The sequence below is a fragment of the Haliotis asinina genome, chromosome 8 (assembly GCF_037392515.1).
Source record: "Haliotis asinina isolate JCU_RB_2024 chromosome 8, JCU_Hal_asi_v2, whole genome shotgun sequence".
Classification (NCBI taxonomy): Eukaryota; Metazoa; Mollusca; class Gastropoda; order Lepetellida; family Haliotidae; genus Haliotis; species Haliotis asinina.
Window position 1 is genome coordinate 43,099,941 of NC_090287.1, and position 24,618 is coordinate 43,124,558.

A 24,618-nucleotide genomic window follows, 5' to 3' on the forward strand; every position below is an offset into this window, starting at 1 on the left:
ACACCTTGCACATTGATTTCTGAGTAACATGTAACGGAATCGATGATCAAATGATCTGCCTTACTCAATGAGACAGTTATGACACGACCTTTTAAACCTGTGCCTGTCGTAAAGTGTTGATCCGGTTGATTCACCACGTTTCTTACAGCTGTTACTAGAACATGTCTTCTGCCTTGTACCTAAACATTCTGGCATAAAGGTCTGAAGAAGATAGAACTCCAGTCCATTATGTGATTTGGAAACGTTTAATGAATCGGCTCTCCAACATTCTTAGTGGGAAGATAGTCTTAATGGATATCTGAAACAGGGATGCACCGCCATAAAAGGTCTACTACCGGGTATGCAGTGTTTCAGATGGAAATTGTAACCTGCTACTGTAGGGTGACATTACATCCCTGCATTTGCAAAAAGGTTAGAACATACCACGCCGTCCATCCCAATCAGTGTCCGCAATACTTAACACTGCCAGTTACAATGATACATTGTGTCCTCTCATGATTTGTGATGCCACCACTTACTCTGTTACTAAATGGCCAGTGTAGTACCGACTCCGTATTTCGCCACCTGGAAATATTTGTCTTGCTGACTTGACGTCTCACGTCTCAGTTGTGGTTTGGGTTGAGTGCGTAATCTGTTTCGTGTTGCCATGAATTCACTTGTTTGTGTTGGGTACCGCTTGAGGGGCAAGACGGACTAACCTTTTCAAGAACATCAGGTATCATCAGCAGTCACAGGCATGTGTCACATTATACGTTTTATTGACATCATTAACAGCGACGACAGTGGTGTCATGCAATCAAGCTGGTGATACAACGTAGTGGTCCTTATTGTCTGCTGCTAGCTTCTTATAACAGGTCGAGATAGCATGACGATAGAGACAGATTTCACAAGCGGTGAAAGAAACTCGGAGCCAGTGCAAGGCGACTGTCGCGTTAGTTGTATTGAAACATGTACTGAACAGCAAAAGGAAAGCAAGTTCCGAAAAAAATGAAATTTCATGAAAGTAAATGTTATTTTTATGGAATGTTCATGGGAAAGTGACGTAATGATCCTACATAAGACGATGGCATGAAATCTGACGTCCATACGGAACATTAGCACATGAAAGAATGCCTTAGGCAAGTGGTTCCACTCATACACCAATCTCAAACACCAATCTTCCAGTGGATATCTACCTGCAGAAATCCTACGTCTAATTTGTCTAATTTCGTCCCAGAATGTTCAGTGGGAGCCATGTGCGGGGAAAGAGACGGCCATGGAAGAACATGGATCATGTTGTTCTATGCCAGATAATCCATGGACGTCCTTGCTGTGTGAGGGATGTAACGTCGCTGACGTTGTTGACGTCAAAATTGGCCCCACATACAGCCGTCGGCAATGGGTTCCTGTAGCCCAAAGACGATACCTAATCGTGTCGCTGGACAGTCCTCCCCTTGATCCATGCACTACAGTTGCTGTTACTATTGCTGCTTGAGTTCGATTCTACAGATGAGTGACCCGGATGAACCGATCTTCATCAGTTTGTTGGAAGATCAGTTTGTTGACGTTGAGCACGTTGTATAACGGTTGCATGATGACAGTTTATATAGAGTCAAGTCTCATTAATCTGACATTGTCCATTTGCACAGCAAAATTGTTGGATTTACGAGGATGTCTGACTAAATAAATGAGAGTAAATTATGTTTATATACCAACAAAAGCATCCGATTAAGTCGACTGTTGGATGAACGGACTTGACTCTAAAGTATGTTCAATTCCTGGTTTGGCCTGAATAGACTGGTTAGTTTGTCGGTATCAAACCTGTTCTTGTAGATTTCACCAAAATGAAAACATTAAACATGCATCACTTCATACTTACCTCCAACATCAAAGTTACTGTGACATATGATACTCAACTTTACATACTTACTCACTCCATGTTTTCTGAAGAGTCTAAACAAATAACCAGGCAAGTTTTCTACCACACAAAGGATCAAGTTATGGACTCTTTTCCGTTCGTCATATCCCAAAGACAACATCAAATTGAGGGGTTTTTTTTAAACTATTTATTCAGAGAATGTTAGACTAATGTAGATAGAGCTGGTCCAAAGCTCCATGCAGATACCACTGGTCCTCCACATTTTTTAATCATTATCAATAGATTGTCTCTTCTGTAACTGATATATTACTTTGACTCACATATACATATATGTACAATAATCAACTTCAACTAGAAGACAACAACTGTATATAACAGAAAATGTGAACTAAAACATCAGGGATTAAAATGTGAATTGTGAAAGACTTGTAACAATTCAATACGAACATACACTCTCTTGCTAAAACTGAATATGATCATTCTTATCACTTCTGGTTGAATGATTGTTGTGTACAGATTTCTCAAACGTGAACTAGCAGACAATATGCCAGCCAAAACTCTATATAGATCACAGGAATGGTAACATTATGCATAAAATAGAAATATAATCTAAGACAAGAATCAAGTCTTGAACTATGTAAAATGACCATGGCTGAAATGGTGGATGCAGGGTTCCAGAAAAAATGAGAATCTGCATAAAATACACACAAATAATTAAGATATACACATAAAAAGTCAAATCAGTGAGTGAGAGATGTACATAGCTTTCTCAGATTTCGTTGACATGTGTGAACCAAACCTGTGAAAATACTGTTTCAGTCCTATGCATCTGATCTTCAGATCTCCAATAGTGATTGTTGTCTGTTCTGAAGCCAATATTGTTGAGTTTCTCTGAATGATCTCTGTTAATATTTCTAATCCACAATCAGGGCACAACTTGGTTTTTTTAAAAGCTAGCCATTAAACAACCTTAAAATTACTATCACAACATTTTTGGTCTGTATAATCAATAATACAGCTTTAGAGTTACTTCAGATTATGTGATGGTCCTACACCAGCATAGGAAAACATATAATGGACAATAGCTACAGGCACACTGTCATTTATTTCCTGTGGAGTAAGAATAGCTAACCTGAAAAAAAACATAGTTTTAATGGAAAATTGTTTCCATTAGCAAGGAAAAGTTAGTGTTTGATATTATCTACGATTTGATTTTTTTCAAAATCTGTGGTAAGAAGAAACATGATGGGAATATCAACGACAAAATGATTTCTGGTTGAAGTTAAATTTCCAGTGGTTGAATATGGAGTAAGATGATGTTGTGAGAAGACTTTCATTTGTGAGCAGTTTATGATGAAAACAGTGTGGGATAGCGAAGGGCCTACACATGTAAGGAAATTGACAACCAAGCAGCATTATTCATTTGTGCCTCACATCAAAATTGTCAAATGATCTAAGAGAAGTTAAGCATGATCAGAATTGTTTTACTAGGAACCTTATTCTGTAGACACCTCAAACTCGGACATTTTCTTGATCCATGCAACCTGAAATACTCCTCCTTATACTTCCATTTGGCATTTTACTCCTCAGTTTCAATTTTGAGGAGTGAAATACCCCTGAGTCAAAATAATTATCTGGAGTCAACAGACTTGAACACAATCATGAAGAGCCCAACAAATATGTAAATATCTATGTAAATAGCAACAAAATCTCGCTCAGTACTATCAGTACAAAGTGACACATTTGAAGATTATGGTATCAGAAGGTTGATACAATGATCAATAATTTTGTAACACAATTCATATAAATCTCTGAGCAAGCTGGAGCAAGTTGATAAATCATTTTAGGGTCAGTATTTAAAAATGAGTCACACTGATGATGATCAAGGGCCAATGTCAGAAATTCATCATGACAATGCTAGCTTTGTGTTGATCCAAAGTACAAGTTCTATATCAGATTCATGGATACAGATGAATGATATTTGCGCATATCAAAGAAATGTAAAAATCTGTAAATTTCTGTTTAAAAATTCAAAGAAACTGAAGATTATGAAATTAGGACATATAGTTGTCAGTTTCTTGCAGAAAAACAAAAAACATTCTGCAACAGCTGCTTACATATGCAAAAATGCCATCAATTTGTGCTGTTATGATTAACATTCAGTTTGAGTATCAGAAAACTATTTCCCTTCAAAACATGCTGTTGTAGCTCACCTGGCCATGTATGTATGTGAAAAACGTTTAGACACCCACCAAACAAGCTGCCATCAGCAAGGGTATTCAAATATTCTCTGCATAAATACTGATGACATAAAAGGACAGTACCAAAAGACTTCTAGATTTAATCAGTCAGTGAATGAACTGGAAAATACATATACATGCCATGACTAGGATTCCCACATGGCTGACGGGGTGACTCAGAGTAAGTAACATATCACACTATATTTATGATATAAATCAGTTTTGATAGCTTTCATTTAAATTCTCTCATAGGTTCACTTTACCATGTCAATATTTCTGAACAATTTCACACAAAACTGATATAAATGTATGTTCCTAAGACACACTGTCTTTCAGTCAGATGAGGCATGACCATCTTCTGGTTTGATAATGAATATAACATGCAACATACTGAATATAACATGCTGGAACATGAATATTTTTAGTGATCTTTTGGTCATGATGACATAAGTTTCATAAAAACAACCCCACATATATTCCTGATCTCTTTGTATATCTGTATATACTCGGATAAAACATTGTATGCTTCACCAACACCCATGTGCAGGCATATACTCAAACATATAATCACTTGGCATCGATAAATGCACCAAAGCAAAAAGTTATCACTTGACTATCCAGGAGCTAATCCAGCTAGATACTTCATATTGTCCACTTGACGATAATAATGACTAGTCCATCACCATCAGTTTTCTGTGTAGAAAGCAGTATCTGTGTTGTCTTTTCACCTGTTCACTAAACACTTAAAGGCAAGACAAAACCACTATTCAGATGGTCCAAAACCAAATCACATACACATGCATGGTCTTCAGTATACTTTATATGGGATACAATATGTAATCCATAAAAATAATTAATGAATCTTTGCTTTCTCATTTCACTGTTACTTATTTGTGAAGACCAATGACAGGCAGACTATGGAGGCACTGGCCACTTAGATTCGGTGTATAAGTGAGAGGAACTCTTCTCTTGTTTTAGGATCTTCCCGAAATACTCCCAGCATGGTACTTGTCACTGTCTTGCTGTTGAGTTTCTGCACACCACGCATTACCATACACATGTGACTGAAACAAAAACATCACACATAGAAGGAGTGCATATTTTGTAACATGTGACTGATTACTATCAACATACATACACTGTCTAATCTATAATCCTCTTCAATCTGTTATCTTAAATACAGCTGGAAGCTGAAAGTTCTGGAAAAGTATTGATAACACAGTGAATGCTGCCATATAAATCAAATGCTAACACGTAGAAATGAATGGATAACATGTAGAAATGAATGTCAATGGACAAGTGATCAGGCAATAAAGAAAAAGAAGGCAGTGAGGTTTGTAACATCCTACACTATGCCATGTCCAACCGGAGAAGACGGCCCATGTCAAATATAGTAAGACAGACATGTCCAACATGTAATAGGAGTGCAATGTCAAATATAGTAAGACAGCCCATGTCCAAAAGGAGAAGACGGCCGATATCCAACATAAGAAGACAGCCCATGTCCAACATAGGAAGACAGTGAGGACCCATGTCCAACATGTAACGGGAGCACCATGTCAAATATAGGAAGACAGCCCATGTCCAACATGTAATAGGAGTGCCATGTCCAACAGGAGAAGATAGCCCATATCCAACATAGCAAGACAGTAAGGACCCATGTCCAACAGGAGAAGACAGCCCATAGCCAACATAGCAAGACAGTAAGGACCCATGTCCAACATGAGCACCATGTCCACTGTAAGAAGAAAGTCCATGACAAACATGTAATAGGAGTGCCATGTCCAATATAGGAAACCAGTGAGGACCCTACCCATAACTAACACTTACTGGCACTGGTCATGCACAGGAGTAGGACAGGTGGCACTTTCTACAGGGGAAACTTTAAAGACACACAATGTGATTTCCCATGATGCATATGTTTATTTATGTCCAGTGATTGAGAGGAGTGTCTATATGCATTTATTTCAGGTTCATATCATTCAGATTAATTCAATTAGTTGACAACAGCCATAACAAAGGACCTGAATGATCAATAAATACCAGCCTGATTATCAAAGCCGAAGAGCCATTGATCAGCACGATTAAGCGTAAGCAGACATGTTATGGATTATCAGTAAATTCCACATCAATAGATATAGTCATGGTGACAGGAATCAAAGCAGTGTGTGGGTTGGTGCTACAACAGTCAAGCCCTGTAACTGTATGAACTGATGCTATAATAAGTTTAAGATCGATATTTCTGTATAAGATCAGGGTCCCGTTTCACAAAACTCTTGTGGCCTAAGATCTCGTAAGTTTTCTTGTAGCCATTGTACCTCCTATATCGTAAAATAGGAGCTACGGATGCTACGAGAAAAGTTACGAGATCTTAGGCTTAAGAGAGTTTTGTGAAACGGGGCCCTGTATGTTGTGTAATCTAGTTTCTACAAGTGATCAACAGTGTACTTCCACAGCTCACACCATACTTTGATGGACACAAAATATGACATCCGGTGAATACGTAATTCAATGGATAAAAATATAATCCCAAATGCACACTGGTGGATGCAGAAGAGTATATTTTTCATGACTATTTTTAATGACTGATTACACTGAAACAGGCTTAAAACAGCCTCAATGTTTGGACACACAATTTTCTTCATGTAGTAAGTTTTGATTCAAACAAGAAAATCCCTGTTACCACGCATACTGGTACTCTCTATTTTATCTACCAATGAAGTATGGGCTGAAATAAGTAACCCTGAACTTTGACTAAGAATATATTTGCCTGATTCTGAAATCAAATTACATTTACTTTTTAAGGTTTTGACTGGATTCTCTTGCACCAGGTCAGTAACATAGGCAAAATCTATATGACAATCTTCTATCCAATACAAAACACCCACTGGATGGTAATACAGGTAATATTCTTACTGTTTGTATTCTTACAAACTACTGTTTGTTTATTTCTTTACATCTATTATATCATAACTGCAGTTTACAGGCCAGATGGTAGGTTCACAGTGAGAAATCATGCACAATGCCTGATTCTTGCTCTTTAAAGTACCTTTGTATTAGCACTTCTATAATGTCATTTCTGTATCATGATGTAACAACTAGGTGTTATGACGTCATTTACAGTGCCAATGACAGCACTTCCACTCCTGCATGTGTCGCCCTTTGGTGTATTACTTTAAGTTTCCTGATGTCACATCCTTGACATCACTTCTGGATATGATATCCAGCTTGAAGACACACCATTCTGGTGCCTCAAGACATTACAATTTGAGTATGTCTGTTGCACTGTGTTCCTTAGAGAGACTGGAGTTTTTCATGATAGACCACTAGGAGACTGTGTTTCCTTCACAAAACCATCTACACATGATTGTTTACTGCCAGACCCGCTGACACGAAAGACAGAAGGTGAAGACTATGATAATACTTCATACCATGACATCCTGTCTGGAATAAGACATATGACCTGGATTATCATCCGATATCATACATTAACCACTGATGGGATCTAAGCCTCCTAGCCCCCTTACGAAACATCGAGGGAAGGGGTGACAGCCATCCTAGATGTGCCCTGAATTTGGTCCTTGGTTTGAAGGTAGCTGTAATATTTGGCGATGACTTGGAGTTGTGGGTCTGCCATGAATTCCTCGAAGTGGAAATAAGGAGTATGGGGTGGTGCCTTCTCTGGCTTCGAAGCTATAATCGATGAACATATCCATCACACACTGTAAACTTTCAGTGTCCAAGTGAGCTAAATTATCTTACAGGCTGACAAATTTCCCTTGACTGATGATGCAACGCATCACGGCGTAAATATTCCATGGAGTCCATGGACGTCCATCCTGACGCGTCTGAACAATCTCGATCAATCTCCACATGTTGATAATGAGAGACAGAGACGAATCTTTAATAACAAGAGGGTAATACTGCGTCGTGAGGGATGATCATCACCTCCTCTCAGACGAAACCTCTACCTGGTCCATCTTTCAAGTAATACAAATTTGGTTCGCCATCTTTGACATCCACTTGATCGACGTAATACATTTTCATGCACCAGCCATGCCTAATCTAATCTGGACGTCATGCTTCACTAACAGCTGTGACACAGCTCTCATGGACTCTCATCCGGGATCGACTTGTAATTTAGTCAGCCAGGTCAAGCGACTGCTTTCATAGATCTATTCTAAGGCCTCATCAACATGATTCAAATCTCTGGTCATTAACGACTCTGCTTCCTTGTAGCAACTGGCAACCTCCACGATGATCAGGGCGTATTTATATGTTGTACTTCTCACCCTGTCGTGGGGGAAAAACAAGAGGTCAACTTGATGGGTACAACTGAGTATGGTAATGTCTTTCTTCTTGGGATGAAGAGGGGAGCCTGCAGATGTACTTGTCAGATGGCTTGTTTTTAAAGCCAAGCTTTGGCGGTATCCTCAGCGTTTATCAAAGAGAGCCTGTTTGAAGAGGGTGTGTTTGATGTGGTGTTTCACCACGTATTTCTTGACCCCTTTCGCATTTTTTCTCAGAAATAAATTGACTCTGGCAATCGGACCTGGAGCTTGATGGCTAAACGGTTTTGTTTTTTGCACCTTCGTTATTTGAGAGATGGGTGTGGGTGCTTTACCATCTGCAAGATCGCTCGAGGGTCTGTATGCCACTTTAGAAACAGTGTGTAACATAGCAGATCTCAGTGCTCGTAGTTGGTTTTCAGGAATACATCTAGGTACAATCCACCTCGGAACATAACGTAGTTTGAAATATGTAGGTAGATGGTATCAAGGGTGTCCTCCACCCATCCTGAGCCTCTATGGGTAAATTTTTCCAGTGATTCTTGTATGTGTTGCAACAATGTATCAAGGGTCGAAGGGATCAAATCGGATTGAAGGACGACTTCCTGCTTGCCTTGGAAATAAGGTTCGAGGCACTCGGTACTGCAGCCCATATGCTGGTTGCTGAGCAACATTTTAAGGGTCATCTGGTATTTTACACTTTTTAAATCCTTCAACTCTTCGTGATGTTTGCTGGTGATCAGAGATTTAACGTCGATGATGTCAATATTAGACTGGACGGTCATCTGTCAGCCTCTCTGATACTTCCCACGGCATGGTCTGTCATTGTGAAGCGAATGTCGACCAGCTCAATGTCTTCAAGCAAGGTCAGCAGTTGGGCTTTCCTCAGAATAACCTCTAAACTCCCTTTCTTTAGCTCGAACTTTGAGCTCTTTGATGGTGGGAGGCTTGTCACAGTTGATGTGCAGCAAGCTCAACAATTCAGTTTTCCTCATGCGAGAATAACCAGACAGTTCACAACTTTTCACCATCACTTTGAGTTTGCTGACAGTAGTCATGATTGCTATAGGCACATGCAAAATCAAATGTCTAATGAGATTGTTATATCCACATAAAAAATCCCATGTCTAATTGATCTGGTATGTCATCACGCAAAGTAAACTGTCTAATGAGTGATTTTTGCGATACAAATGAAGCGCATTATTTTTTCTTTTTTTCCATTTTAAAAATTTTTATTCTGAGGAGTCAGTTACGTTTGTTAAGTGGGTCTATATCTTCGCTATATGCCCTTGGATATATTTTAGCCTAATTGTTTCGCAATGAACACTGTTGCAGCTAGGCAGAGTGCAACGATCTTGCTGTCCTGAGGAAGAGGGGTAATACTGAGAAAGAGTGCGTTCATCGCCAAGGGGTTTGGGCTGTTTGCCAGTGAGGATGCAGTATTCTTGCATGGCGTCATCAATGTCCAAACGTCATGGTTTTCGCATTGGAGTTGCTCTTTGATGAAATTGATTGTCTGCAGTTGCTCCAGGGCCTCCATACTCCGCTTCAATTTAAGCATCATTGCCCGATCGTAATTGCTACAGGAAAAGGCCAAAGTATTGACTAATGTCCTGTGGACCATCAACACAACCATGGCCATGGGTAATCTGTCCTACTTTGACCATGGCCATGGGTAATCTGTCCTACTTTGACGCCTTTCCTTTCATATGTTTTCTGGAAAGATGTCTTGCTTGACGAGCGTGTCTTTGGTGGCCATCACCAGGCCCACATGCCAACATGAGCATGTCATAGTTTGGGTGCCGGTTGTTTGGTGATCATTTTGCTAAAGAGTGAGTAGCCTATGGCCAACATGAGCATGTCACAGTTTGGGTGCCGGTTGTTTGGTGATCATTTTGCTAAAGACTGAGTAGTCTATGGCCAGTCCGCGGACCATGACACAGCATGACCCCCATGACAGTGGCCATGATGGCGTATGACATCCATGGTGGGGCTGATTGACAACGATGCTTTGCTAACCCCCCTTTCTTACTTGTGGCTACTTTTTTCAGATTCTTGGGTTTCTTGGTGATGGTGTGAATCATGGGGCAGGGTGTTGTCTCCTCCTCCTCCTCCCCTGGCATCATTTTGGTGTTGTTCAGCTCCATCATCTTGTCTATCCTTGATTGTGCATTTCGTTGACAATGTCTTGCTGTGATCATCGCCACCGTCATGAGAGCTAAGAACACACTATACCGGTGATACAACTCACAGCTGAGGGTGTTCAAGGCGTGACCGATGAATGTATGCTTGCACAAATACATTCAATGTTCTGGTGGAACGGGATGGAAGGATGATGTGATTGCTGCTTAACACTGCTTAATCGTTGACTCCATGGTTTTCATCATTTCAGTGCTGAATCAAGCTTTGTTTCTTGAGTACAGTTTCTCGACCTCTCCCTCGGACAAGTTACAAAGTTTCTTTATACATCCATAGGGGCATACATGTAATTTGATTAGCAGGTTGCTTTATTTTGCTAAGCAGGTTGCTTGATTTTGCTACTGCGTAAGCCACATTTTTTGTTTCAGAGAGCTGTTTTTTCACACATTCTCATTCTTGTTTGGTGGGCATCACATCATTTTCTCACAAACATTCCATGAATAAATCCCTGTCCTTGCAGTGAAACAGGGCAATCCATTGCCTCTGTTCCCTTTCAGGACTGAGTTTAAGTTTTGCATGAGAACCCAAACACTGTTTTTCAAAGACAATAAATATGATAATGTCTTTGATGATTTCCGTGTTGGCACTGAAAACGTCCATGATGAACAGCATTGATTCTGCTTCGACCTTCTCTTGAAAGGCTAGCAACCAGTCTTGTAAAGGCATGCCCAGGTCAATCTAATATACCTCTGTGTTGTTCATCACCTAGGTTCTCTCAGTGTATGTTTGACTGCCGTGTATAATGAGGCATAGAATCACACTTTGATTCAACACGTCCCGATAATACCCTTCCATCATGTCCAATACAATTACGGTCCTCCCGCAGCCCGTCGGACCGCACACGATAGCACAATGTGGATTGAGAGGTAGCTCGATATCCAAATTTTATAAAGATGGCTTGCGGGAATCGCCCATTGTCTATGTTCAGCTGTGCATCCACGATCATGTACAAATAAGGATTTAATTTACCAGTGGCTTGAGCCTTCTTTGTGATCTGGATGGTGATCCCCTAGCTGTCGTGTTGATGCAATGCCCACTGCTGTGCAACCAATCATCATCTGTGGATCAGTTGTCCAACCACAGCTTGTACTTGGTCATCAGGTACTCTCCAAGCATCACATAGGTAAGACAACGATTCTTGATGATTGCGTGGATTACCGGTGGTGTTTGACTGCCAGCACTTTTTGGATCTCGTCCCACTGATGGTAAGCACACATGCCTTTCCTGAAAAGCTGATTTGGCATGCCCTTGACAGAGACCTCGACATTGCTAATCTTGGGGTTCTAATGCTTTTCGTTGACCCTTTGAAAAACATCGAAAATGCTTTCAGTGGCAGGATCAAAATGCCCTTCTTTGATTGTGCAGGCAAGTTCAGATCGATATTCCAGAACATGTCGCTTTTGTTTGGGATGATCTTGCGATTATGCAAGATGGCTAATACTGGTTGTGAAACTGACAGGCCAATTGCGGGTTCATGACCATGTCAAACTCCAACAAAATCTTGTCAACGATGTAGCTGCCACTCCTGTCCCTCAGAATCTGGCTATAATAAATAAAGGTGAGTTCATATTCCAGCCAATGTCTGTGAGATCGGATTGGTCGAAAGAATACCCCATGCGCAACTGAGTTGAGGGACACTGGCTGTACAAATGCCCTGGTATTTCATGTTTTCCCATTCACTCATTACTATCCAGAGGTCTTCATATGTGAAAAATATGTTGTTGTCGTTGATGTTCCCACGAGTTGACGTCTGTCATTGTTAAATTCTTAATTGATCTGGAAGGACATGCAAGCCATCTCAGGGATGATGTCGTTGTTCTCACCCAGGTTGGGGAAACGCACCAATAGTTTGCTTCTCATCGATTGTGCTCTGCTTGGATTGCTGGTGATGGTCGCCAACTGATGTATGGCTTTAACCCACAGGAGTTCTCTCAATCTCAGGAAAGGATTTAGTTTTTGTCTGTAGGCCAGGGACATTGTGGATATATTGATTGCAGGTTTTTACATCTTCAATAGAACAACCACGGCCAAAGAAAGTGCTTACGACAATATTCAGATGGACGATTTGAGTGAGAGAACTCCATTGCTCCATGATGGTAGTGATGAGGACACCTTGCTCATGAGCAATGTCTTGAGCAACTAACTCGATTGTTACAATGGTTTAAAACAAGATAAAACTTTCATCAAGCCACCGTATCAAGACTATTCCAAGCTTGTTATGTTATCGATAACAAGATCGATCTCATGAACACCTGCATGACAAAAACGCTCATTCTGTTTACTCTGGCCAGAAAACATGGTGTTCATTTCCTTCACGATGAATTAAACCTCCAAGATTACGACCCAAAGCACTTCCACTGCAGATCGTTCAAGATCTGCAAAACGTAAGGACCGAACTCGGCAATGTTGGAGACGGAACTATGTGTGTGATGTGCCTAACGTGCCAAAGAAACATTGGACAGCATCGAAAACAGTAACTGTCCACGTACTGGAACGAATGCTTGCCAGGTTTCAAATTTTCCATTCGTAGAACTGTGAAGGCTAGACAAAGTCTTACAACATGTACGCAGTGAACTCGTGAACAACTTGGGAAAACTGACTTCGACGAACAGAACGCTTATGAGACAACCAAACTTGAACAAGTGGAAGACGAAGACATCACACTGAGAACAGATTGTGAGACTTACAAGAGGAGAGATGGACCCGATTGGAAGCCGCAATGTTAGAAATTGGATTAAAAAAAACATTTGAAATCACTTGGGGAAGCCTTGGCCAGCCTGGCCGAAAACCCTGCCAGCATCGTGTCTTGATTGCTTAGCTTATTGTTGAAAATGGTCACATGGTTGGGTCAAAAACTGTGGGCAGCCGTCATCAGCATGGCTGATCTGCTATACGTCGTTGCTGAAGAATTTGTGACCTAATGAGGCACAAACTGACTGCAATTCCATGACCAGGAACGCTGTTTCATGGCCGATGTGTTCTTGATGTTTGCCTGGTGATAGGGATGGTGGTAAGGTGGGTCAAATGCTAGGCTTTGGGAATGAGGGTGGTGTTTTGATACCTGTTTCACTGGTGGTGGTGGTGATGTGACTCACATTGATCTCAGGACCGATTCCCAGCTTTGATCAGCCGTTGCAATGATGATTTCGTTGCTATAGCCCACCACTGTATTGATCCTCAGTTGCATGTTACTCGGAGCCATGTATAATCCTACGCCGAACTCGCAGTCGACTTTCGGATGCATATTGCTATCGCTGGATGGCCATTGGTAACGTAATTGTTCTGACGATGGCATCCTCGACGCTAGTCATGAACTGTTTCTGTGCATCATAAGCAGTCCCTTTACTGAGGATACTGGACGCGTTTGTGCACCCAGCACAGCCCAGATGTATGTTAGAAGTGCATCGTTCAACTGAATGGTGCCAGCGTGCACGTACCCCTTTGACGTATCTAACCACCCTTGAAATGGTGAAAGTGACACCAAATTTAACATTCTTACAATTATCTTACCATTCACTGCTCAACAAAGTCCTGACCTAGTAAATCTTGTCTCAGTAACTCATTGTTGATTTCTTTCACAGTGCGTGCTCCGAACAGGTCCAACTCCCGGCAAGGCCATTTCATTACTTGGAAGACCAAACTGATGGTGGAGTATGGTGTTATGCAGTAAATCTTCTCCAATTTGTTTCACAAAGCACCCTCTACCATACCCATATTCAGTATTATGAATTCATCCAAAGTCCCTTTGTTTGCATGCCGATCGTTTGTTGATGGATCCCACAGAAGCGGGTCCGGATTTTCTTTCAGGATGCGCCTGATCTTGTAAGACACATGAAATAAAAGATGGACAGACTCAATTCATCATGCTGTTCAAGGTCACACAGCACCCCATTGTTGCACACCGCACAGCTAAATTGAGTTGATTCTGCCAGAATTGCATTGGGTTGTGCAGCAGTGACGTTTCTGCTTTTAGGATAAAACACTCCCGCTTTGCACTTTGGTGTGGACATATTGAACGTACATGACAGTATCTCGTATGGGTGTGACATGTATATCAACCTCTCAGGAATGACGAGTGGTGAGCCTGTGCCACTGCTGCACGTGATCAATAACACATTGAGGGAACTCGAAATCGCTCTCTGCGATCTCAACTACCACCCAACATCAATGACTGCAACCGTTCGTCAACCAGCAGCAAACACCTCCTGACCCATGGTTTCTACCATGTGCTCACTCAACGACAAAATCTTCAAACCTCTGGGAGTCGAACTCAACATGAAACTCAAATAGGATGGTTGTGCTATCAAACAACGGGTAAGCCATCGTGAGATTGAGCCGATCTCTGGCCAGAACGCTTGTGTTGCCAGAGCGATGCAATGAGATACCGCTGCAAACCACCATCATGGGCAGGTAACTCCTCGACCTCATGCCGTATTCTGCAACTGTGCATTCATCTCGAAAAGCTGTGCACAGCTGACAATGTTCAAGGTGAACATCCTTCCACGCTGTTGAGAACTGTACCTGTGAAAACAGAAAAATTCAACAAAGGTTGCACCAAATCGTTTTTGTAACTACGTATAATCTTCTCATAAGCATAACCATGGGCAATGTGTCAAACCCGAATCAAACTGCCAACATTGCCTTCTCTGATCTCGGGGACACACAAGGATTCAATCAACCCAGTACAGAAAACACTTCATATGCCTTGCTTTTACAAAACAAGTACCAACGACAAGAGGAGATACCAAGAGTTGACTGGCTTAATAACATTACGTTTATCTACCCCTACCTAAGTTTAGATGATCATGGCTATGTCATCAAAGTAAAAATTCATGGGACTATTTGGATGACTGCAACTCAAGCCCTGAATTCAATACAACTTTTCCGAAAACCAGATCATAGGGTTTCTATGTTTGCCCCCACTAATGAACAAGTCACATTAACATTTAGTTTTCCTCCACATCACTTGGAAATACAGATTTCTGCATAAACCTACATTCCACACTGATTATAGAATGCTATCTTGGAAATGCCACTGAAACTGAGGTTATCCTTATGGATGGGTAAACCATACGCTGGGGTAATGAACATAAACATGAACATTGTCGTATTTATATACGAGGAACAGTTCCCGCAATCAGGCCCGAGGGAGTTTTTGTTTCTATTCCGGACACCATGAAACCCATTATCATATCAAGGGTTTACTTATACAACAATCTCAATCTCATTTGCTGTAAATATATTATACCAGCTACCAAACAAAGTGGGTCGCCAGTTATAACTGTCATACAATCCCTATAACATGTACCGAACGTTTCTGACATTGCAATGTTTATGGACTTGCATAAAAGCCTGTCAAAATTCAATCTCAGGCTGATGACAGATCTCATGGGAGGATGTCTGGTTGTGTTCCAAGACAATGGGTAACATATTATGTCTGATCAAAGCATTTTAAGGGACTGAGGAGGACTCCAAGGACCACAAGCTTCATATAGATTGAAGATCATTAATTTTGTCTGGAAGGCCTGAAATTATTAGATCAGATTCTGTAGTATCAAAATGTTGAGGATGGTCACCCATGCAAATGTCTTTATTTGGTTATCTGAAGTCTTTTTGAGGGAAGGGAATTTACCTTCACTCAATACAACCTAGGATGAATTCATTTGATCATCATGCTTGGACATATAAGACAAATGTCCCTTCATCACTTCTGTAAGACAGGCAAGAAGAATGTTGTGATTTGCACTCCACGTATATTCCCAGCAAGTGAACATCTCAGATATATGGCTACTGGAGATCACCATTACTGAATTTCATGAGGCAGGATGCCATTGTTCAATAACAACTTAAGCACCAAGACTTCTGAATATTCAGTTATGGGAATTACTGGCACTGTCACCTCTATATGCTGAAAACTTACATATATAGCATTGTCTTTTTCTGAGGCCATTAACAATAAGACATTTTATGCTTCTGTGATACTGTTGTGGTACTGTTATAGAAGGTCAAACAGGACAAATGTAAATCAGGAGAACCCCTCTACCAAGGGCAATGATACTGTATTGTGTAAAGTCCTAGTGGTAATCCAACAACAGAACTGTACAGTAATGTGCAAATCCGCTACATGGATTCATACAGTTTGCACATTGGTTTTTAGTTTCATATCTCAATGCAACGAAAGAAATACACAGTCAATCCTTAAATTAATGATAAAACCCCAGTGCAATAAGCTCACCTTCAGTAAAGGTGTGAACTAAACATGCATGCATTTTAGAAATGACAGCAACCCTATTACATTGATTACAGAAACCATTGCATGCCACCTAATGTGAGTGACTGGGTTGTCGGTGCTGCTCACTTATTTACTGACCACAGTGAAATGGCTGAAGAATTCCTGTGATCAGCAATAAGCAACCTAAGAAACAACATGCAACCATGCACCTTCAGTCCTTAACTATTACTTTAATGCTTGGTAAATCAGTGACAACTTCACAACAAACTATTCCACATAAAACATGCCTACAGCTGTGCTACTAAGATTGCAAGACAGTGTTGCCCTCAAATTATAACATGTAGTCTAAGAAAGCATTATAAGTTCCTTAAAACTGCATCTTCCAAAGCCACAGGTTTCAACAACATCATGGCATTCCCAGTCACTTCCTGTCAAACAACTTTGGTCACCAAGTAATCACATATGCTACATGTAATTGCAAACTGAAAGGATATATGTAGCCCCATCTCATCCAAGATACACTTGCACAAAAAGTAGAACATCTACATGAGAGTATGTCATTTTAGTTGCCAAAACACTGAACTGTGTCCTTTCACTGATTGTGTAGACTAGACGGGAAACATTTCTCATCTTGTAAATGCAAATGTTGTCCACACCAAGCTTTGCATGCTTAATTTTGAAATGGAAGTAAAATTAGTTGAATTACTGGACATGGTGATCAGATGCTGTGCTCCGTCACTTCCGAATACTAATCTCAATCAAAGAAATAAGTAAGGTTGGTACTGATTCAGCAGATGTATCATGTGAATATGGTAATCTTGTTCATGTGATGTCAAGTATGGATGAGTGGACTGAGGTGAAACATGTGTCTTGTCCTGCAGTAGATTACGTCATCGTAGTTATAACATTGTGCCTCCATGACGATTTAAACATCTGGAAATTTCCATATTTTTCTTACAAATTTTTGCATCTTACACAAACTGTTGCTTTGAAAAAGTCTTGCAAAGAGTTATGCAAAGAGGTTTGCCGAAAACGTCAAACTAAAACAATGATTGTGTCCTGATTACATACAAAAAACATGTGCATCATACTCCAGCAAACACCGAAATTGTGAGTTGTGGTTTAAAGAGGCCATCCAGATTGTGAACCATGACCATAAAGTCTTCAGGAATGTGTACTGAAAGATGCATAATTCAATTTCAGAATAGATATATTTGCATTCAATGTTATATGAAGCACATTTTTTTTTGCAAAGAACAGCTGGCTACATGACATGAACAAGTGTATGAATATGCCTGCACTACATGAAACAAGGTCACTTCACCCATATGGTCACAAGAAAGTTTCTAGTTTATAGAGCTTCCTAGTTTTCAAGAAAATTGTTAGTAACATAGCAATTGAGATACAATAGACTTTGAAATATCATATTATTAGAAATTTGCAAATTCTCAATCGCTATATTTCGCTCACATTGTATTTCTTTCACAGTACAGGTGGTGGCACAGATGACAATTAATGAAAGATTATGAGGTGTATTACACAGTATACCAAAATCAAATTCATTCAATGCCAGAAATGGAACAAAAGAGCTAAAGACCCTAACAAAGACTACTTGTATGTAAATATGCTTTCATGATCATATAATTAGCTCAAACCAGCAAGCTCAGGGAAAGCTTACACTACTACAGATCATTATGAAACAACTGTGCCATTCACATAACTGTATGTCTCTGGAATCTCTGGGGGTGTTAACCTTACAGGAATTCTTGAAGAAATTCCCCTGCATTGCTTTAAGCATGCAGTTGCTGTGTGAAGCCAAGGTAGACGATTCTTGTCTTAATCAGTGAATACTGAACAGAAGATATTGATGTGATCCATTCTGATGAACTAGCCTGAATTGTGAAGATCAATATGGATATGGCACAAGTATGCACTTGTTGTGAAAACTCCCTGTCATGCCCCTGTTTAAAAATATCAGATCATTTTTTTAACAGCTTGAACCATCACTGATGTATGATCAGCTGGCTCTTCATAAAATGGTATGCAAGTGACTTACTCTGTTGAGAAGTGTCAGTTGGATACCATGTTGTATTTGTTGTATTTTAAGGATAGGATTCAACACAATAGGTCAGGTTCACATTGTATACTGAATAAGATTCGATCCTTGATCATCAATAAAAACTGCTCGTGAATTATGTTATTTACAAAGGTAGGGTACAGGTGCTTCAGGTGGTTGAACAACACACCCTGGAGACAAGCTGCCACCAGGATCCCAGACACTCTGGAGACCTACTTCATATATGATGTCTTACAAAAGACATAAAAGCTCTGCTTACTCTGATTACATGACATGGTTCATGGACAAGAGTGAATATATATACACAGGACATGTTTACACCACATGTGGGGAGAATGTACAAAGATAGCAACCTAACTCTTACTCTGCCTATGCGTGTCCCTATTTTAACCCTGAAAGCTGTGTTCCTGAGTCAGTCACTTAATCTGTGATTTCAAGCAGTCCTAGCCTAGTACATGTAGTACACCAAACAAACTATATGAAAATCAGTATGCAGCAGACAAACTGCAGGTTATACAATGTCTATTCAGTCTATCTCCAGTCAACTCAATTGTGTTGGTAAACAATATGTAAGAGCACCTGTTACATCTTTACTTTAGTATATGGCTGTGGGTTACATAAATGAGATAGATAGATAGATAGATAGATAGATAGATAGATAGATAGATAGATAGATAGATAGATAGATAGATAGATAGATAGATAGATTTTTTAAAACCCTCATACTTTTACGATAATGCTGAGTGATGGTGGAAAAGATGGAACATTAAAAAAGTAACTATGTAGGAAGGACAGTACACTACATGCTCATGCTGAATACACACTGCCGTTACCTGGACTGGGTTACATCATAAAGAGGACTGCAACAGAGAAGTAAGGATGTTCGGATGTTACACTATTGGTGGTCGAACACATACAGAAGGAACTTACTACAATGGAATGGTTTCTTGCTGGTATAATCAGCTCCTATTTATATTATGCATAGGTGGATCTCATAGATAAGCTGAGGTCCAAACTTGAACCTATCAGTATCAAAATGGTATGTTCCAAAGATAAGGTGAAGCAAATACATTTGTTCATCATTTCCTTGTGATCAGTCATCAGAATAGTGTCAAATCCATATCAAATTAAGCAAGTTAATCCTGTTGTTACACTATCTCCTAATAAACCTGTTTTATGCATACCTGGATTCATGTTTGCAATCTAGTTTATCTATTTTACTCAAAAAATGTTCCAAAAGAATATTTATATTAAACGCAGTGAAATCTTGGGTCCCTCCAATATTTATAATTTCCATCCATTATTCACAGCAATTTCTGTCATATCACATCTACACATGCCTCCGAAGTAGTCAAGATGAGAAAATCAATATGCATACACATTTTGTTTCACTGAAAGTCATATTTGTTGTAGCTGGACGATGAAATATCAACAAACAGTTTTTGCAGCAGAAATAGTAAGATTGCATGAAACCTCATTGGTGCCAGGTCAAATTGCAGGCGATCATTGAGACAATTGTACACAGGTAATTGCTACATCTGATTCTGTTATTAGAGAGAAACACACATGCTTGTTTGTTCACAAGAAGCAACACAATGTCGACTTCTAAGTCCCTGAAAAACAGTTTGACTAAAATTTAACAGTTGACTGCTTTTTTTCCACCCTAACTATGGTAATTAACACACACACAAGAGAGAGAGAGAGAGAGAGAAAGAGAGAGAGAGGGAGAAAGAGAGAGAGAGAGAGAGAGAGAGAGAGAGAGAGAGAGAGAGAGAGAGAGAGAGAGAGAGCACAAACCCACTAGACACAGTCAAACTTAAAAAACTAAAATACACCCTGATATATTATAGCGAAGGAGCCCTATCATCTGCCATCCTTGTATGCTTGCAAATGTAAAATATCTGTCAGTGTGACAGGCACTAGTCACATGAGCCCAAAATTTTTATGATTAAGGATTTGATGCCAGATAAATTATACACCTAAATTGAGCATGCTACTTCGGATACAAGATAAAAGTTCAAGTTGTTCCATGACAACAAAGGTACCACTTACACATTTGCCAGCTATCCATATGGAACTTAAACAAATATCAGATATTTATCATTGTCAATAATTCTGATGATACTACATCTATTATCTTGTTGCCATAAATCTTGCCATTAAAATCAGACTACTACTGAACTTCCTGGCTTTCAATCAAAGTCCTCTTCACCATCAAAAATACATAACTAGTTGTCCCAGTAGAAACACTTTTAGCAGACAATTTGCAGAGATGGAAACGCCTCACTTGTTCCTAAACATCAATCAACTAGAGACAAATGATTAGGGAGATGGAAGGAAGTGGGTTTTCTTTATATAATAGAGTATTCATAGAATTATAAACAATGGTAACTATGGTTTGATAATTCAATCAACACACCAGAACATACCAAAGGACAAGGTGGGCCTTGAAGGTAGTTCAGTCTCTATACAGTTGATATAAATCCACTATCTCTGAGACTGCTTCAGACCTGAAACCATTCACCAACCAAGTGAAACTGTGGAATAAAAATGGTTCCAGTGTCACTTATGGTCGTTGTCCAAGGGATGGTTCCTAGGTCTCTTAAGGTCTTTGTCCTATGGAAGGCTCTAGTATCATTTAGAGTTTTTGACCTTGGGAAGGATCCATTGTCACTTGAGGTCTTTGTCCCTAGGGATGGTTCAAGTGTCACTTAAGGACTTTGTCCCAAGGATGGTTCCAATGTCACTTACGGTCTTTGTCCCAAGAAAGGCTCCAATATCACTTATGGTCTTTGTCCCATGAATGGTTCCAACATCACTTAAGGTTTTTGTCCCAAGGAAGGTTCCAATGTCACTTAAGGTCTTTGTCCCAAGGATGGGTCCAATGTCACTTACTCCTTATAAAGGACCTTCATATAACTTTCGCCAATGTCAATACGTGTACTCCCCTTCTGAAACTGTTGCACAACTACACCCGATCTGAACTTTTCTGTTTCCAGAAAGTAATTAGGCTCTTAAACCATGACAAACATTTGTTAAGCAATCAAGGTTCCTGTTTATTAGACAATCTCATAGAAGTAAAACTGGGTGTGAATCCCTCTGAACATCCTGTTTGACTGAAACTAATGACCAAGTTAATCGAGTGGTAGAGACACTACAGGATACTCTGTCCTTTGATCTTGGGAAGGATTGTTGTAATTCCAATGGTCTTAAGGACCCATGGCAGGACTGATTCTTTGCTACAAAGTTAGGAAGGGCTTGTGCTGTGATGGGCTTCCAACTCCTCTCTTGCATAAGACTTGAATACTTTAATGTGTGAAGCTAAGATACTGCAGCAGCAGCAGCTGCCACTGCATACAGAAAAGCTTCTTAGACTTGTTAAGTAGTGTTGCCTTTGCCATATGTTGAATGGGTTCAGTTAAGAGAACTGATAAATATTACAAGTGCAACTTATCATGTATAGCTGACAACAAAGAGGACTTCTGTTGGAAATCTGAAGTGTGACATCACTCACAAATTACAGGACTAATAGCAATGATGTAATAGAGGGCAAGGCATTGTATGAATTACCCACATTCACCAAGTTAGACACCTAAATAATAGCACAAACAGACCCAAAGTCATAACCCACTCAGCCACCAAAACTGAAGTCTCATAACTATAAGTCCAGATCACATGGTCTATGTACCAAACATGTAGCCTGACAAACTCCAATCCAAAATCTGATGCGGAGGCAGCAATCTTTAACTCTTCAACCCTGTGGTATTGCTGCGGTGGTGTCAGCCTACCACAACACAAAGCTACAACTACAACAGTGTGATATGCCATGCCTCAAAACATGACGCTCTTCATCTGGCACAAACCTTAATCATTGCTAAATAGTGTTATGTCCATGACAGATTGCCCAACACTATTAAGCAGTCATCTTATTGACAAAGACTATACACACTTCTTTGTCCAAACAGTTGGGAAATTTAATGGCAAGGAAACTGCATTGCAATATTTTGCAGTCCTCAAGGAAATGTCACCAGTCCTTTCTGAATATTACAAGCTTCAGACTCACTGTTTATGTGAAAGTAAGTGCTCTGTTCTGTGATTTGTTTTTATGTGACTATCACTTAAACAACAATGAACATTCATAGTAAGCATTACTGCTTTTAGAATTGGTGAATCCATTCTTGAAAGACACTTTCTTGACACAAAACTACCTGTTCATTAACTAGGATGGTTGGTCAGGCAGACAACTAGCTCAGTCAAGGACCAGAAATGCTACTCACAAATGTGCAGATGCTAACACATACAAATCTACGGGTCTAATTTCCAGTTGCTCAATGACTTAATTCCATTTGTAGACACTTTAGAATCACTTCCCAACAAATATCGATGGAAACTAGTTTTCAGATGATTTCCAGCAGTCAGTCTGGACTGCTGCAGTGTTATGCTGCAAAATATAGACTGACTGTCAATGTGTGATGTACATACGTGGCTTCTATAACTACTGCTACTCCTGAAGGATGGATGGCTTCTGTTATGGCAACTGCTATCTGTTTGGTCAGTCGCTCTTGCACTGAAATTGTACAGAAAAAAAATATTTCACAAGACAATAAACTGACGTTGCAATAGAGATTTTATTCATTTCAAATAAAGACATTCAGGGTGTTACTTGAAAAAACTCAGAATTCTGAACAACAAGTAATCTTTTGTGTCAAAGCTTTCTGATAAAGAATGGTAATGGGCACTTATAGGATATAGGATACTTATATAGCGCACATACCCGCACACTAGTGCATGCTCAAGGCGCTGGTATTTTTCCCTCGATCACTGGATGCCAATCTCAACAGCACATCGTATTTCAATCTCAACTCCCTGGGGAGTATACAACTCTTGCTGCCACTTGGCGCACCGAGTTTGTTCAGGCTCTCTCATCCTAACGAGGTACCCATTAACAGATGAATGGACTGGGACACATAGTCACAGTACTTTGTCCAAGTTCCCTGCACGTTGCTGTATGATTGGCCTATCGATCACCACTGATGACACCTACCAGTTCTGTATTGATATTTCTACAAGTTGACTGAAAGCTGATTTTGACAATAAACTAAACGACCTTGACACAAACGATAGCAAGCGTTGACAATGAGAGGGCTTGCTTTGACCACACCCTTTATGCGGCCTTATTCTTGCAATCATTCGCCATTTGTGTCAAGTTTTAAACTACTGCATGCAATGGTAGCATAGCGACTGGCAAAGCAGGATGGTGGTGTCCAGCCTAGTCTAGACACATTGTACTGTGAAACGTTTCAAGTAGGAGGGGTCATCTCAAAATAAATGTATTTTTAAAACAATCTGTAATCCTCACAATGACACGAGGGCCTGTGGCTTTCAGCAGCTTCATAGGTCAGCTAGCTAGGCAATCGCAACTGAGGCAAGGCTAATTTAAACTGTATTTGCAAATAAATAAGGAATTTGTATACACTTTAAGTTTATATGCCTAAATATACTCAGCAACCAATAAAACACTGTCAATACAAATTCCAAATTAGATAGGCACTATAATCAAATCTTTACAGAAACTGACATAAAAGTGGAACTAAACACTGTCTTGACACATCAATTTTATAGGGGGTCCATGTGAAATGCATCTGTAGCTAGAGTTGCATGTAAAACATGGCGAACACCGTATAGTCTACAAGGTCAGGTTGCATTTTTGAGACTTGAGTTTG

The 24,618-nt window shown here is 40.0% G+C and overlaps 1 protein-coding gene across 2 annotated transcripts in view; it reads right to left on the bottom strand.

Moving 5' to 3' along the window:
* Nucleotides 1-2,025: 2,025 nt before the first annotated feature.
* The window catches only part of LOC137293540 (GTP cyclohydrolase 1-like), an 80,959-nt gene continuing 58,366 nt past the window's right edge, over nucleotides 2,026-24,618 (bottom strand). The window contains exons 5-7 of one of the 2 annotated variants that reach the window (XM_067824155.1): nucleotides 23,378-23,462; nucleotides 19,729-19,755; nucleotides 2,031-5,162 (exon numbers count right to left, since the gene is read on the bottom strand). In XM_067824155.1, coding sequence (XP_067680256.1) covers nucleotides 5,033-5,162; nucleotides 19,729-19,755; nucleotides 23,378-23,462 — 242 coding nt within the window. In that variant the 3' untranslated portion in view covers nucleotides 2,031-5,032. Of the gene's footprint in view, nucleotides 5,163-19,728; nucleotides 19,756-23,377; nucleotides 23,463-24,618 lie in introns of both variants that reach the window. The other variant, XM_067824156.1, reaches the window with a different exon arrangement.